Below are 17397 nucleotides of genomic sequence, written 5' to 3' on the forward strand. Positions count from 1 at the left end.
ACACAGTCATGAAGCACAGTGTGATTTGCTTGTGAATGTCAGGGATAGTGAAAGCAAACAAACTTGATTTTATGCACAAATTCTTTTAATTAAAAAGAAAATTTTAAAAATGCACTGTCTGCACATTCAAAATGCTGAAAGTGCCCAACTCAGCTGAAAGTGTTGAATCCCCACCCACAAAGCAACAGCTGGCAGAGGCATATAAGCACTGCCAATACCCAATGGTCAAATGGAAATCTGATCACAGGAAAATCCACTCAGCCTGCAAAACTAATTTTTGATACTGAAACGATGCAGTCGGGAAGCAGCACCAGACCTTGGGGGAAGCCAAGTGTGAGCTAAGCAAATGATGACTATTTAAAGCCTCTCCCTGTGGCCTTTGCATTCGAAGAAGGGCATGAAATACACCCTGAGCTTAGCTTGGTGCTCTTTAAGTTCTGGATCCCCCTTACTGCTGGAATGCTTGGTCTCAGAGCTCCTGTATTTTCTGTCATTTGTCTGTGAAGTGGAAACCATGGCTCTGGTTTAAGCATGCAGACTCCTGTGTATTGTTCCCAGGATTGACAGAGGAACCAGGATTAGTTCTCATCTCAAAGCAAGTTGACCTCCCTGCTTTCAGAAGTGTGTCCCAGCAATGATAGAGCAGGGAGTAAACATCAAAGATGTTTTGGCAACTGAGGAAGGGAAAACATGGGCAAGTCTGCTTGGGAACTCTGTCAGGAAAGGAGGAAAAACAGCCACCTGAGCCTTTTTTGAGTACTTTATGGATCTTCCACCTGGTATGCATAAGGGAGAATGCATCCTTACCATGTATCACCAAGTAGAAGAGCCTGGGTGAGGGCACCAGCCTCCAGATTCAAGTTTTTCTCTCAGTTTCTCTGCCCTGTGAAGCCCTAATCATCTTCTACAATGTGGAGCAGCTCAGTAGGAAGAACACAGGCCTGCCTTAAGTGCATGTGGGTGACCTTCTGTATTTCCTTCCACAGGAAGGAACTAATATAACCTGTTTCAAAGTGAAACTGTCTGCTTCAAATTTCTCTCTCCTAACCTCAAAGATTTAGTTGAACAACCTAATTAAGAAATTTCTTCAGTCTGATCAGGAAGATGACCAAAGACATTTCAAAAAGCACCAGACACCACTTTTTCTTTAGGGGGAATTGGATTCAGATTAGGGAACCTACAGGAAAGCTGTATTGTGCAAGCATGCTCCCAGCAACAAGGTTCAATCCAAAGGCTCTGACATCTTGGGAGGACATTTTACCTGACAAGAGGATGAGTCAGCAGCAGAGAAAGTGTGCTCCTGCCATGAGAGTGCTGCAGGAAGATGGCCATGTTACATTTCTGGCATAAACACTGTGACTTGGAGCCTTTACAGGGTAGGGAGCTCCCTTTGACACTTGTCAGAGATTAAGAACAGAAGGGAAAAGGTAACCAAGGGACAGATGTGTCCATGTCACTGAGCAGAAGGAATTTATGGGATGGGCCTGTCTCCATTTGTAAGTGAGCTACACGTCATGGCATTCCAATGCAGCTGTGGAGAAAGGATCAGTATTATTCTGGTTTTGTAAGAACTGAATGAAACAGCATTGCTCAGCTCAAGATGCAGTGTCACTCCAGCTCATGATGCAGTCTTCAGTGGTGAGTCAAAGGAGCTTACAGTAACTTCTAGATGGAGGTGGGAAAAATCCCTCAGAGCTGGGATTACTTCAGTGTTTACTCTGGTAGGACCTCTGCTTGGAGATACCCATGGCTGCCAATTTCTTTTTCTGATTGTGCTCTGTGGAGTGCCAAGCTGAGGTCTCTCAAAGGGGTGGTGAACAGTCCGACACAGCAGCTCGTCAGTGAGTGTGGGGGCCGAGTGTGCTGAGAGAAATCTGAGAGGTAAACCTGTGGTGAGAGCCTCCCTCCCAGCACTGTGCTGTGCTGGTGTTCCCCAGGACAGACAGACACAAGCTGCTGGGATCTGAGCATGCTTTGGGGCTCTGGAATCTTCTCAGGGTAATGCGCTGGGAGTGGAATGAGGCGAAGGAGGCTGAAGCATCCACCCACCACAACTCACTGCCCTGAGAGGGAAGCTGCTCACAGCTGCCTCTGGAACGCTAACAGAGCAGCAATTTTTCAGTAGCTGCTGAGTACTCATGTTTTCCAAACTGTTGTGGTTTTCCATTTCTTTCTTGAAAACACTCAGTAGTGTCAAGAGGCCAGTCATCCATTCATGAAAGGGAATCTAAGTGTGTTTGAGTTTTGTGAATAGGCTGCTGAGCAGCTGGTGTCAAAGAAAACCCCTAGAAGTCAGAGTTGGTTTCTGTTCTATTTCTTTTCCTTCACTCACCTCCCCCAGAGAACAACCTCACCTTGTGTGGAACAGGAGAGCGCAGCCAGGCTTAGCCTTGAGCCCACCCCTCAAAAGGAGATATTACCAGGTGTCCCTCGAAGAGAACAGGGGACATTTTTGGGAGCACGAGGGTGGTCAAACACCCGGCTTCAGGGAGTGTTAGGAGCTGGAGCTGTCCCTGCCCATGGCGGAGGGGCTGGAACTGACCCGTCTATTTCTGTGATCATTTGCTGAGGCGGCGGAGCTGCGTGCCGCCTGTTGAAATTCGTTCCTCACCTAATCTGCGTGGCTCCCATCCACACTAAATCGATTCACTTTCAGGTTTTCAATTATCCGAGCTGAACCTCCCTGAGGCAAGAGCAACACGACAACTTCTGTGGCCAGCGCTTCCCGGAGCCGGCCCCATGGCCACAGAGGCCCTTTGCGGGCAGTGCGAGGCCACGCGTGGCACCCGTCCCCGCACAGGGCACACGGGGGATGAGGCCTGTGCTGGCCCCGGAGCTGCCAGCCGGAGCCCTCGGGCCCCTCCCAGCGGAAGCGGCTGTCGGCGAGGCCGGGCTGGGGCGGGACGGGCGCGGCCACTGCCGGCTTCGGGTTCTGCCGGGGCAGTCACCCTGCGGGCACCCATGTGGCTGCTGACCTCGCTCCTGTGCCTCTCGCTCCTCCTGGGTAAGCGGTGGGGACCCTTCCCGACTCCTTCGCTTTCTTTCCTCCCTGTCTCCCTGTCTACGTGCCCCCGGGGCAGCGGGAGCGGGGCGCCCTCGGCCGCCGCTCCCCGGGCGTTCGGGCGGGCGTGTTCCGGAGCCGGGCGCGGCGGGGATTTGGGAGAGCCGAGAGCCCCGCGGTGCCCGGGGAGCTGCCCCCGGCGCCGCCAGCCCCCCACGATCCCTGTGACAGTGGCTCCCGGCGGGACACGGGCGTCCCGGCCGCTCCTGCCCTGCCCAGGGCGGCGGGCACCATCGGGCGGCGGCTTCCGACCCGCGCCTAAAACCAGAGCTGAGCATCGCCCTGTGCATCGGCCATCCGCACGTTCAGGAGCTCCCCGCCCTGTTGTCGGCACGTTCCTGTGCCCCGTTTGTTTCAAACTTGAGTTAACGGGAAGCTTGGGGTGGGGATGTGTGTGATTTTTGTGGTACAAGTAAATGATTGCCATTGACTGCTGCTGAAATACTAGTCAAAGGGCTTCTTAATCCATGTGCCACCGCTGTGCCTTAGGAGCATAATCCTTACACGCATAACCCTTGCACTGGGCTGTAAACGTGAGGAGGATAAACAAAATCTGTTCATTTTTGAAATTGAATTTTGTTCATTTGAACAAAATCTGTTCATTTTTGAAGATGGATGTACAAATGTTCTTGTTATCAGAGCGAGTTGCTATTGCTAGATGGAGCAAAAAGCATGATTTAATCTATGAAGACCTTATCATTCCTGTAGTCTAAGGGATTTCTTATTTCTTCTGACTTTGGGTTTTGGATTTTTGTTTTGGTTTCCATTTTCTTTTTTTTTTTTTTTTTTTTTTTTTTTTTGCTTTGGGAGTTTCATGAATGTGCCTAAAATAGGAGCTGTTGTATTCCCCTGTTTAAAAAGGAACTTCTCTGTTGCTGAGAGCTCAGAGCACGCCCCTGCGATTTCCTCCTCATGCTATTTCTGAGGTCTTCAATTTGCTTTATTTAATTGATATGGAGCGGTCCTGTTCTGTAAGAGAGCATTGGGGGTGCGGGTGTGCAGGGAGGGCCAGGGGAGAAGCCGGGACACTGCACGCTGCATGAGTCTGCCCATGCTAAGCCTTAGCTGCAATTTCTTATCTCATCTGCAGCGCTTTTGCCGAGTTCTAAATGAGTGTGACTGAGGCATGATTAACTGAGTATCTTCTTGCAACTTTCTCTGTGAGTCAAGGGACTTTGTTACCTTGCGTTATGTAAACTGGCGTGCCGTTGCTACTCTGACCACTCAGTCCATGTGCTATAGATTTGCCTAGAGAAAAAAATTCCAGGTTCCAAAGAACTTACAACTGAAAGGAGGAGGTGATGGTGCTTGGATAGCTAGAGAGGGTAATTGTGGCTGCAGGTATCATGATGTCCTCCTTTGATGAAAAACTTAGCTAGTTCTGTTGCCTTCTCTGTAAAACTTTGATTCTAAAGTGGTTGATCAGGGTGGGAGATCGGGATGCAAACGCTTTACTGTTGTTCACTAAACTAAATAGCCACGGTTTCACACCATGTTCTTGTTTGTATGCTTACATTATTGCTGTTATGTGTGTGTTGACTAGGTGTAAATATTTCGTTTTTTATTTTAACAAGGTAAAATAACCCATCATCTCTCCATGTGAAAATCAAGGCCCTGAATCTAGTTAATGAATTAAATCAGTAGCAGTTCGACTTGGCCTGCAAGTTTCTAGCCTTGCAAGCACCTGTTCTAAACACCAGGATGCTGTTGGTAGATCCTCATCCTTTGTCAGCTTTCCCCTCCAGAATCCTTTCTCCATCCAGATTCAAAGCCCTGCACTTATCCCAGTCACGCTGCTGAATGTCTGGAGTAGGGGAGAAGATGTCCTTCTTCATTCCTCAGTGGAAGTGAGAAGTTACAGTGTAGCTTTGGTGTCTTCAGAATTCCTGCTCACCACATAGGGATTCCTGCTTTTCACAATGCCAGCCTAAGTCAGTTTTTTATCTGATGAAACCTCAGACTTGTCAATTACAGCACAAAACCTTGCCTCAAGGCTATGGAAGGACTTTGATATTAGACCTACCAAGAACATGCTCATTCAGTTCTTGGAAGTTCAAGACAAAACTCTGTTCAGATCTGGGATCCTGGATGTTGTCTGTGGGTGGAAAGAAAGTCAGTGTGGTATCTGTGGCCCAGTTTGGTGAAGGAACCCACAGAGTCTCGGGACTTCTGCTGGTCAGACCCTGAGATACGTACAAGCTTCTTTTTTCCCAGCCTGGTCATTGAAGAAGGAGTCAGGATTTTTCTGTTCTCATTCTCAAGGTTGTTTATTGTTTCTTATCTATAACATTGTTTCTCCAACCCACCGAGGTCTGTCTGGCAGGCCGGGTTGAGGCACACTGCCTGCCCCTGGGGGCAGTGTTATCTTTTTATACTAAAAACTACTTGTACACTATTTACAATAACTTCCCAATACCTATCACCTATGTTAGACAGTGAGCTTCTACCTTAAACCAATCTAAAAGTGCCAACATCACCCAGAACATGGAGGCTAGGAAGAAGAAAGAAGGACAGGGCACGCCCAAATTCCTCCATCTTGGGACCCTGAGCCCTCATTCTAAAAACCCCAAAAATCTATTTTTCACCCTGTGATAAATTCACTGTCATTCTACTTAAACTTTCTTGACTTGTAATTCTTCGTATAAAGGTGGCAATTGGTTTTTCCAAGGGCTAAATCAAAGGCACTGGGGTTTTGGGCTCTGTGCCAAGGTCTCTGCGCCCCCTGGGCAGGGGCTCAAGTCCTCCAGGCAGCCAGAGGAATTTCCTCCGTTCCAACAACAGAACAGAGGAACAGAACAACAACAGAACAGAGAGATCTTTTTGTCCTTCCTGTGGAGGAAGTGAATAAGTAGTATCATGCCAAGAGGGGCATCACAGTGCAAGCCACACTTGTGAGGATGTTCTGTTGCTCTGTAGGTGCAACCAAACTTGCTTTAGCTGCATCAAGATCCTGCCCCAAAAGCAGAGGGGATATGGGAAGTAAGCTGGATACGTGAACTAGAGACTAGAGCATCTAGAAGCATTCTGCATCTCTAGTAATGCTCATCTGAAAGCCACACAACTTTTTCAGTGTTCTGACCATCAACTCTTTTTTTATGCAGTATTTGTTCTTGCCTTCTAGTTGTTGCATATTTAGATGTATTCCTGAATGCCATTTTCATTGTATGATTGCATTAATGGTTGCTTTGTTTCTCAATTTAACTTCTTTATAAAAATTGAGTTAAACTGAGAAAACATGGTTCACCTAAAAGCAGAAGTTGCCATCTCCAGTCCTGAGCACACACTAACAACCTGAGAGCTGATAAAAAAGATTTTTCTTTCAGACTTCTGAGAGTGACCAGCATAGAAAGCAAACTTCCCTCAATGTGGATTTTTGTGTCTGTGTCATTAGGCAGTTCAACAAGTTTGGGCTTGCTTTGTTTATTACTATTTTTAAATTTCCTGTCTTTTTTTTTTTTTTCTCTGTACACACAAATATATCTTCCTTTGTAAATTTTTAAAAATCAGAAAAACACTAGGGTTGCTCCATGTTTCTTCTGTGTCTCTCCACTCCATGAGAGGTGTCATTTGTGGGAAAATCTGGACTCCTAACAAATTCAGGTTGTTTGTGGAATGTGGTTATTTTGCGTGTTGCTAATAGAAATGTTAAACACAGTATTAAATAGTATAAATGGAAAAATCATTATCAGCACTGCGAAGCTGACACCTACTTGTGTTGTTCTGTCCCCTTACCCTTGAATCTTCCTGAACAAACAGAGGAATTAAAATCAGTTATAAATTCCACACATAGAGGGGAAAAAAGTCAAACTAAACCTTTGCTCTCTGCTTAAAAACTCTTAACAAGAGCTGAGGTTGTTATGTCATATTTAAACCAAAATGAAACAATATTTTTGCCATTGCTATTCAACACTACAGGATGAACAGAGTGAAAATTTTTTCAGATAGTTTCTTGCCTTAATGCAATTAATGGTCTTAGACTTTAGAAAGTGAGGATCATCTCTGGATTGCATACGCTGACTCCTTTGATCCTGGGTATGTTAAAGGTATTCATAAAAATGGGTGCAGCTTTGTTTATTTTTGGGGTTTTTCTGGTTTTTTTTCTTTTGTTTTTTCCTTACTAGTCCTCCTATCTGTTTTCAGCCTCAGGGGAGCTTTTGGGCCTGTTCAGTTCCTGTCTGTGGCATCAGTTTGTGCCATCCTTTATAAGTAGAACTGCAAACTGAACCTGATTAAAGGAAAGAGTTACCAAGACAGATTATTTTCCCAGTGCCATTGATTTCAGAGCCTACATGAAGATGTGCTTGTACAGCACAGGAAGTGCTGCTGTCTGGATGCTGGCAATAAGTGACCAGAGGACTTGGAATCATGGAGTGGTTTGGGTTGGAGGAGACCTTAATGATCATCCAGTTCCAACCCTCTGCCATGGACAGGGACACTTTCCACTGGACCAGATTGTTCAGAGTGCCATCCAGACTGGCCTTAAACGCTGCCAGGGATGGGGCATCCATTCTGTGGGCAACCTGGTCCAGTGTCTAGACTGCTCTCAATCAGCTGCTTTTTTCATAGTTCAAGGCAGGCTTAAATGCCAGTCAGTTCTGTCCCTAAGCAAAGCCCAGAGACTGTAAATAATCAATAATCTGCAGGACTCAATTATCCTTTGTAATAGTTTACCAGTGCAAAAAGTGATGATTCCCAGTCCTCTCCCTCCTGGCCTGTTCCAGTGCCCAACCACCCTTTGGGTGAAGAGCCTTTTTCTAATATCCCACCTAAACCTCCCCTGACGCAACTTCAGGCCATTCTCTTGGTTTATGTCGCTGGTCACTGCAGAGAAGGGATCAGTGCCTGCCCCCCCTCTATGCTCTCACTCTTGTTCTTCCACATTTTACCACATCCGCTGCATTCCATGCATGAGCACTGGTGTTCCCACAGTGAGCCACATCTGGGAGTTACAGTCCTTCTGTGGGTATTTTTGTTGTTTCTTTAGTTGGAGTGGGGATGTGTGTGAAGTATGGTCTGTCAGCAGATTGTGCTCTCTGCATGCCTATTTCACTGCAGGAACAGACAGACAAAAAAAGGGAGAAGGAGGAATTGGTAAGTCATGCCCATGCATAGTTAAAAAATGACTGGGTAGCCTCTACATGGGAATGCTGCCTGTTGTTGGGCCCTTGCTGAGGATATGACTGAAGGTATGGATTTTGTGGTAGGCAGGGACCCAGGCCTGTTGGTAGGTGCCACCCTTAGGTCTGCTTTTGTCCAGGAGAACAACACACACATCTCTGAACGTGCTGCAGTGTGCAGGAGAACACCTCTGATTTGGATGTTACACGTAGGATTAGCATTCATTCCTGCACAAATCTGATTTTATCTTGCAACAGCCTGGGCTGCTGCCACAGTTTATGGTCATCTGTGCTCTCTCTCCCCTGGCTGTAGCTTTTGTCTGTGCTTTTACATCATGGCTCTAAGTGCTTTCTTTCTGGAGTTTGGGAAGTGGGTTGTGTTTGTAGCCTGCAGGGGAATTCAGAGGACTATGGTTGGTGAATGTTCTCATAGTCCTTCTGGACTGAACATTTATTTCAGGGTTTTCTGCACCTGGTGGTTTTCAGGGCTAGGAGGGAGCATAATTGTCTGTGGTTACAGTTGCTGGGGGATTTCAAAATTCTAAAAAAGCTGAAGAGAGGGGGTTAGTTGGGAAGTTACAACAATTAAAAGAAAAATTTACTCTTTAGAAAGTTCTACTCTTGAAGCAAATAAACTGCTTATAAAGGCTTTTCCACCCATTTTCAGCAGGTGGAATGTTAGTGTCTTAATGGTAATAGGAGAACCTATCTGCTGCCTGTATGGACCTAATATATACCTATATGCATATCAAATAGGTATTTGAGACCAGAAATATTAATGATAGCATTAAAGATAAAAAGGGCTTAGCTTACAGATGTTCTCCAAAATAACTAGGCTTTACGTCAGCTCCAAGAAAAATAGTGAAGCAAGTCAAACCAGGTGACCAGACAAATATGGTAATGAAGCATTTATTGCTGGTAAATGGAGAATCAAGTTCTACTTAGTTTGAACTGAATATTAGTCTGAACTGAATTTTTCAGCATTTTAGCAGCCTGCTAAAATGCTGAAAGAGGCAGAATTAGTCTGGGGAGTGTTAAAACTCGAGTACAGCACCGGGATGTGTGGGTCTGGCTGCTGGAGAAGTGAGAACAGAAGATGATGTAGAAAGGTGAGATGGTGGGTTTGCAGAAGAGGCTTTGCCCACACAATGTTAGCTCCTCTTTGTCTGTGCCACTTTGAGCATGTGATTTGAGTGGAAGGAAAGAACATAAAGATTTGGCATAAGAAGGAATTTGAAGAAGGTTTTAGGAGACACAGGAGCTGGTAGTCTGGTGGTTTCTGTAGAGGCTACTGGAGGCCTTAGCACAGCACTTATTTTGTTGTGTGAACTTTATATCAGAATAATAGGCTACAGCAAGAAGAGAGAGAGAAGGCAAAGAAATTAAAGAAAAGGCAGTTCTAGCCTTCCAAAGAGTGTGTGAGAGAGTATTTGGTTGTCACTTCTCCCTATTTGCTCACCACTGTGGAATAGGAAATATGTTTCCGTATGAAATGAAGTAGAAAAGATGGGGAAGGGTTTCTCAGGAATTTAGAAAACATGATGACACATACTTTCCCAGAAGCTCAAAGATGTGTGGTTATGAGCTTATGCAATATTTCTGTATGATTTCCTTGAAAAAAGGAAGTTGACGGCACTGAGTGGGAGACTTCTTCACATTTTCACTAGAACAGTGAAACACGGAAATAAACCCAGAGATTGGAGTTCTAAGGTGGGAGGAGATGACTGTTATCCTTGAGGAATAACCTTTTCCTTGTCCTGCTGCTGGGAGCCCTGAATGCCCTTGGGAGGAGCTCATCACCTCCTTGCTGCCAAGCCTTTGTTCCACCAGCCAGCAAGAGGAGAGTGTGCTGAAGACAGCACATCCCCCTGTGCCATGCAGAACCTGTGCAGAGAAAATACGGGTTTTTTTCAGCTCTACTTTCCTTCAGTTTCACTCCTGGGCTTGAAGAAGGAAGAACTTTGCTCTCATAATTCCAGCCTAGCACTTACGCCTAACTGAAAGAGAGTGAAGACATGGAGCGTTTACCTGGATCAGCACCCAGATGTAGGAAGTTTTAAGTGGTTGGCTGAGCAGTGGTGGCTGTCCTTGCTTGTGTTCTCAGGGCCCAGCAAGCAGCTGCTGTCCTTGCTGAAGGCTCTTGTCAGCAGCCACTGTGGTTTGGCTTATGCTGATATCAAGCCACCACAGCCTGGTTGTGTCTGTGAGCCAAAGCTACCTAGAGGTACAATTTCACAGTGGGAAGAGCAGGGAGGATTTCTCCGTACTGGGAATACCATGGGTCCTTAGGCAGTGAGGGATGACTTCTTGAGGAATATGCACTCCTGGAATTTGTGTTTATGAGACAAAGGTGTCTAACAAGACTCCAGGCTTTGTCAGATCGAAATAGTGTTCCACTCTACCCAGTGTCTTGCAATCTTGGGGTCTCCAGACACAAAGTCTGGAGTTCCTGAGTTCTTTTTTCTTCTGGAAATCATTAATTGAAATAGGTGGAAAGAGATGTTCGAGTAAAAGGTTTAAATCCACCTGAACAGGGGAGAATACAAAGAAAGCAGATAGATAGTGTTGACAAGATGTGGGTGTTGATAGCTTTACCCTGATTACTTCTACAATCCTTGTGCCTGGAAAAGGTGTAGGTGCAGACAAGAAGAAGTTGCAAACTCCAGTGGTGTGAGAAGAGTGCTTCCATGGGTAAATTGCAAACAAATTGGATATTCCACAGAAAGTAAGGCATGGAGGAGACGTGTATGCAGTTCTCTAGCCAAGCACACAGAAATGTGTTTGCATTGCTTGTGCTCATTGTGCTGTCAGAGAAAGCCTGTGTTTCTATGGGGTGGCAGAAGAGCTGATGGGCCCTGTCCTTTGCCAGTGGGAAAGGAAGGCCTAGCAAGATAAAACCCAGAATACTAGCTGTCACTGGGAACCAGTTGGCTTGAGGAGTAGACATCTGAAATATTTGTTTCACCATGTATAGCAACTATTTAAAGGGAAGTTTTACATGCTGCAGATTGGGAATCCTGCCTTAATGTGAGACCTCATTTGCAGCTTAACCATGCCCTTCCTTCAACATAGAAGTAAAAATTTACCAGTTACTGTGGACCAAAATCGATTCCTAAATGCAAGTGTAACTAGAACTCAATACCAGAGTGTTTTTGTCTATGTTCCTGTCTGCCATGGCAGTGATCTTGCAGTTGTTCTAGAGCCATTTGGAGCTATTTAGAAGTGGGAGGTGATGGCTGAAGACTGAAGCAGAGACACAGAGATTCTGTTGGTTTTAAGGTTGTGGTCCTTTCCCCACAGCAGGGTTTTGTCTGTTACATCAGTGTGAGAGGTTTTTTTTTCTCTTTGTAAATGTAGCTGTTTTCAATGAAAATTAAGGAAAAATCTCTTCTCTCTCTTCTGTTGTGGTTTATTTATTTATATTGAATGCCTGGGCGTTTTAGCAGAATGTAATTGATTCTCAGAAGCTGAGAGCAGTGGAGGTTTCTGAACAGCTTCATTATTGCTGACAGCTCTGCAAGATCTCAGAGGATGGGATGCTGTTTCACACATACTGGCTGTGAAATAAACTTGCTTAAGTGACATTTCAAGGGAAATCCCTAATACCCCCATGACTTCAGAGCAGGTGCTTTGAACTCAGTAACAGTTTTGCGTCAGAAGTGTGCTTTTTACTGACTGTGAATATTTTCATACTGGAAAAATTACAGTTTATTTGATCAGCAGGAACTTCAGTGTGGGTGTTCTGCAACAAGATCCTCAAAGAGATTTTGGTGGTGACAATTCTTCATTCAATATTTTTCACCAGATCATGGGCAGGAAGCCTAATTCAAGTGAACAGAGGGAAAGTACTGAAGATAGAAGGGCTTAGGATAGGGAAGATCATTGGGGCAATTGTTCTGCCTGGGACCAGAATGTGGAAACTGGATTCCTTTGCCATGCTTGTCATACAATTGTGCTGTCAGCCTGGGTTTGGGTAATTCTTACCTGATGTGTACCTTAGTTTGCAACTTTGTGATGTGCTTCTAACCTAAATTTGAATGTATCTGATATTGAATAGGGCATTAGTCAAGCAGTGTTTTATAAAACAATTGTTGAAGTAACTTTTTCTCCTTTCCCCCCCCCTATAGCACATGGCTACCAAAAAGAAATAATTGGCATCATGGGAGAAAATTTTACTTTTCCAGTACAAATAGACCAAAAAACAGTGGACATTGTCTGGAAGAAAAACAAGCATAAAGTGGCTGAATGGGAGGATCAAAACAAACTGACATATTATAGTCCTCTTCGCGGCAGGAGTGTACTTATGGAGAATGGATCCTTGACCATAGTGAACTTGGAGAAGGATGACACTGGCACATATGAGTTAGTGTACTGGGATTCTGTAGATTCTGAAGAACACAGCTTAAACTTCGAACTTGTTGTGTTAGGTAAGTACTGGAAGAACTGCATAAATATTGTGAAGCATTATTCACTTTAAAATGTCTAGAAAGGGCATTGTTTATTTGTTAAGGAAGCAAACAGAAACAGAGGGGGCTGTTCTTTGTCTCTATTTTTAAATGGCTTAGCCACTTTGAACAAGTTTTCAAAGGTGGCATCTCATTTGTGTGCCCATCATTACTCACCTTGGGATGACTTCTAGAACGTGTGTGGATGGCACACTGCACTTTCAGGTAGACAATGAAACTTTTTGAGCAAGCTGACCAGGTAATCCCAGGCATTATGTATCTATTAAAGCTATTCCTGCAGGCATATTCCGCATGCCTGAACACCTGTGGCATCATCCTGTGCAGATCTACTCAGCCTCACTTGTAGTCTTTGGGAAATGTGTGTGACCAGTGTGTCTGTTAGCCCTGTGGATGGTGAACCACGAGGACTCTTGGATTAGGAATGGGAGAGCCACAAACAGGAGGTTTACAGGTCACTTTCAGAAACACATTTCTCAGGCATATGTGCACATACCCCCACACTTTTGTCTATGCACTCTCCTGCTGCTTTTGTTGCTCCAGCCCTTGTCCTGTGCTGAAATTCTATATAGTTTATAAAGTAATAACTAAAGTAATTAGAATGTTTTAGAAACTAGTAAAAGGAATTTAGAAACTAAAGTAATATAGAATGCTTTCTCTCCTTCTAGATTCTCTTCCAAAACCTGAAATAAATTGCAGCACCAGTGATGATGAACTTGTATTAAACTGTACAGCAAATTTTCAGGCATCTCTGAATTACACTTGGAAGCTCAGTAACAATCCACACAGATATCGGAACCAGGAGCTTTCTGTCCCTTTGAAGAATGTTGATATTACCTCCAATGCTACATGTATCATTAAATATTCACAAACAGAAAGGAGCTCTGAAATCTCTTTGATTCAATGCCTTCCAGAAGAAAAAGGTAATAAATGTGTCATGTTGCAAACATAGGTCTGAGGGGTTTGTTTGGGAAGCAGCATGGCCTTTGTAAGGTTTCTCCTGACTTCCCAGGAAGTTGAATTTCAAGAGTAAAATGCACCAGAAGTGATTTGTTGGCTAAAAGTGTGTATAAAATTTGTGAAAAGTATGAGGATGACTGGTTGATGCCCCTGGAAATATACGTTTTGCAGGGATCTCTGCAGAATAAAACCTTTAGCTGTGACTTGATTTGAGTAATAATAAAGATTAGAAAGTCTTAGAAGATCTCTTCTGAACCTTCTGGTCTTATGTAATTAATGCTAGGAGCTTGTCCTCTTTGTACTGCTCTCCATGAATTGGAGTGAAACTATTCAGCCATTTCAAGTGAGTCATCTAGCGGCCATAAGATAAAATAATAAATAAAGTAAGATAAAATATTTTCTCATCTAGCATGTGTGTGAGTCAATGAGCATAGTTTCTTCCTCCTTCATGGAGAGGTATAAGATAGAAAAGAGAATTTTCCTCCTGTTGCTTATTGCTTTGGCACAGCCTTCAGCTTGGGGCTTGAATTTTTAGGGTTTCTTTAAGCACAGAGTGAGAATATGCTTGGAACCGTCTGGTTTGTAGGGTGCTTAAGGCAGTCCGTAATGACAAAAATTCTCATTTCTGTACAAAAGTAGTTGTCATGGTTTACTAGTACAGAATTCTTCCTTTACTGGAGCAACTTGTCAGATGTGAAGCATGTGGTAGGTTGACCTGGCTGGCTGCCAGGTGCCTTTCAGGCTAATCTGTCACTCCCCCTCCTCTGTGGGGCAGGAAGGAGAAAATGTGATAAAAGCCTCATAGGTTGAGGCAAGGACAGAGAGAGGTCATTTGGCCATTACTGTCACAGGCAAAAAGACTCAACTTTGGGAAAATGAGTTTAATTTATTGCCAGTCAAAATCAGAATAGGATAATGAGAAACAAGAGCAAATCTAAAACACCTCCCTGAAACCCCTCCTTTCTTCCCAACCTCAACTTCACTCCCAATATTGTTACCTGAGCAGGTCTCCCTGAGCAGCACAGGGGGATGGGGAATGGGGCCTGAGTCAGCTCATTATACATTGCCCTTCCTCCTCAGGGGCAGGCCTCCTCACACTCCCTCTGAACCAGTGTGGGCTCCCTCTCACAGGAGGCAGTCTCCATTAACTTCTCCAACATGAGTCTTTCCCACAGTTCTTCATGAACTGCCCCAGTGTGGCTTCCCCACAGAGTCACAAGCCCTGCCAGCAAAGCTGCTCCAGCGTGGGCTCCTCTCTCCAAGGGGTCACAGGTCCTGCCAGGAGGCTGCTCCAGCGTGGGCTTCCCATGAGGTCACAGCTTTCTTTGGGCACCACCTGTTCTGATGTGGGAACCTCCATGGGCTGCAGGGGAACCCCTGCTCCAGCACCCGCATCTCCTTCTGTACTGACCTTGGTTGTCTGTCTGTTGGGCAGATTCCCTCACATATTGCCACTCCCCTCTCCCCCTTGCTGTTGTTGTCCAGCAGTTTTTCCCTTTTCTTAGAAGTGTTATCCCAGAGACACTGCCACAGTCTCTGATAGGCTCTGCCTTGGCCAGCAGCACATCCAGCTTGGCATTAGTGCTATCTGACATGGGGACAGCTTCTGGCATCTTCTCACAGAAACCAACAAAACCTTGCAGTGAAAACCCAATACAAGATATTTGCTGAAATTTTATTTGTTTGAAATCTGGCACAGCCTTTCATAGGAATAGCCATTGCGTTTCAAGGGGTAATGTGCCTTCACTGAAATGAGGTACTTTACATGTAACTGTCCTGGAGATGGCTCAGGGTTTTGCTAATAACTGACTCTGGTGCATTAATTTATTGAGGTTACTTTTTAAAAAATAGCTATAAAACATATTTAGGGTTGTAGCTCTACTGAACTAGTGTATCATACAGTTACTTTCTAACTAACCAGTATGATTTCTTTTTTTTTTTTTTAATTTTTTAAAGGACACAGTTCTCACAAACGACATAGAACTATTCTTTACCTCCTTATTGCATTTATTGTCCCAATGGTAATCCTAGAACTCCTGCGCAGGAAAGGTATGCATAACACTTCCTAACTGAGCTTTATGTGCTTCCAGATTATACTCATCTAAGGTTCTGTAGAATGCCTGAAAATTTCTGACCAGCAAGTGTTTTGTAAAATCAGTAGAAGAAACAAATCCAACTTAGGCACAAATGAATAGATTTGAAGGAAATAATGTACTGGACTTTCTTGCATTCTGACACTGGGCTCTGAGTCCTAGGAAACACTGCAGTTAGCATTTGCATAGTTCTCCTTCAGACTGGGTGTTTGATTTGCAGTGTGTTTCTACTTACCAAGTGTGTGTAGCCTCTCCTGTTCTTACCTGAGTGTGTTTTCCCAGCCTTATTTTTAAGAGCATTATAAAGCTGCCTTCAAGATCCCATTTACTGTTGGGACAGGCTTGTACCAGATCTGAATATCATATGTTGGGTCCAATCTGACAACTCAATGTGGTCAACTGATAAATGGGACCTTCTGTGCCTCCTGACAGCTTGTGTTGCCATCATATTGGAGTTCTGTATTTGTTTTTTGATCCATCCCTACACGGAGTTCAAGTATCTTTGTTGTAAATCTGACCATTTAATCAGAAATAATAATTATAGGCCATCACTCTGTATCTTTTTCTGCCACGTTTTTGGATTTCTGTGTTGTCTTCTGACTTCAAAAAGAGGGGCACACCATATTTTCTCCTTGTATTGGAGAGAGTCCCAAACAGGAATATATTTCTTCATCCTATGCTGCTTTGCATGGAAGATTCAAGTTGACTTCCAGATGGGGCCACCACTTGGAGGTAGCTGCAGGGTGAAGAGTACTGGAGGCATCTCCCATCTGGGAAGGACTAATTGATGATATTCTGATCAGGACATAAATAGATATATATTGCATGTGAACCTTTTGTTTTCCTGTTTATCGTCCATTGAGTTTCTGTTGGCCTAGAATCATGAAATAAACTAGGTGAGAAGATATCTCTGGAAGTTTCATCCAACTTCCTGCTCAAAGGATGATCAACTTCAAAGCTAGATCAAGTTGCTTAAGGCCTTGTCCAGTCAAACTTTGAATAGTTCCCAGGGTGGGAATTTCCCCAGCCTCTTTCAGCACGTGTTGAAGTGCTGAATCACTCTTGTAGGGAAGGATATTGTCCTTATTTCTGTTAGGGATTGCCCTTTGGCAACTGGTAGCCATTGCCTCCTGTTTTTTTCTGAGAGAGGTTTCCTTTGTTTTCTGTAGTTAGTTGTAGACTGCAGTGAGCCATCATCCTGTTTTCCTTGTTCTTGAGGCTGAACAAACCCAATTCTCTCAGCACCTCCTTGCACAGGTGCTAACCCTAGACATCTTGGTGGACATTTGCTGGACTAACTTAGAAACATGGTGGTTTTGCATTAATTGGGAGATAAAACTAGAGAGAGTACTCCACATGTGGTGTCCCAAATATCGAATAGAGAGGAGGAATTATTTGTGTTGATGGGCTGACTGTGCTTCTGCTAACACAGCCCAGCATTTGGAAGCCTTCTACTGCAAGGGCACATTTTTCTGTGTAATGTTGAGCTTGTTCATGCTTTCAGGTCATTTCCTGCAGAGCTGTTTCCTAGCCAGGCAGAGCCCAGCCCCTGGTGGTCCATGGGCTGACTTAAGAGATTCAGGTCTTTGTTTGCCTTTGAATAGCACACCTTTTCTGCCAGCATGTTTCTCCAGGTTGTTGAAGTCAGTTTGAGTGTCAAGCCTGCTTTCCAGCATGTCCCCTGCTCTCCCCGGTTTGATGTC

General features: G+C 44.5%; 1 protein-coding gene across 1 annotated transcript; it reads left to right on the forward strand.

Annotated features, from left to right (window-relative positions):
- The first annotated feature begins 2929 nt into the window (after positions 1–2929).
- Positions 2930–13593, forward strand: LOC128933242 (uncharacterized). The gene is made up of 3 exons (XM_054270165.1): positions 2930–3004; positions 12306–12605; positions 13310–13593. Exons 1-3 carry the CDS (start codon positions 2962–2964, stop codon positions 13591–13593), a joined length of 627 nt encoding a protein of 208 aa, XP_054126140.1. The 5' UTR covers positions 2930–2961.
- Positions 13594–17397: the final 3804 nt, after the last annotated feature.

Source organism: Melozone crissalis, unplaced genomic scaffold (genome assembly GCF_028551555.1).
Source record: "Melozone crissalis strain CALT ecotype California unplaced genomic scaffold, PUWL_Pcris_2 ptg000008l_1, whole genome shotgun sequence".
Lineage (NCBI taxonomy): Eukaryota > Metazoa > Chordata > Aves > Passeriformes > Passerellidae > Melozone > Melozone crissalis.

Bases quoted from the DNA above. Each gene is read 5' to 3' on its own strand.
- LOC128933242 (XM_054270165.1), top strand. From the start codon at position 2,962: ATGTGGCTGCTGACCTCGCTCCTGTGCCTCTCGCTCCTCCTGG. The intron at 3,005-12,305 runs GTAAGCGGTGGG...CCCCCCCTATAG, and splicing joins GTGCCTCTCGCTCCTCCTGG to CACATGGCTACCAAAAAGAA. The intron at 12,606-13,309 runs GTAAGTACTGGA...CTCTCCTTCTAG, and splicing joins CTTCGAACTTGTTGTGTTAG to ATTCTCTTCCAAAACCTGAA.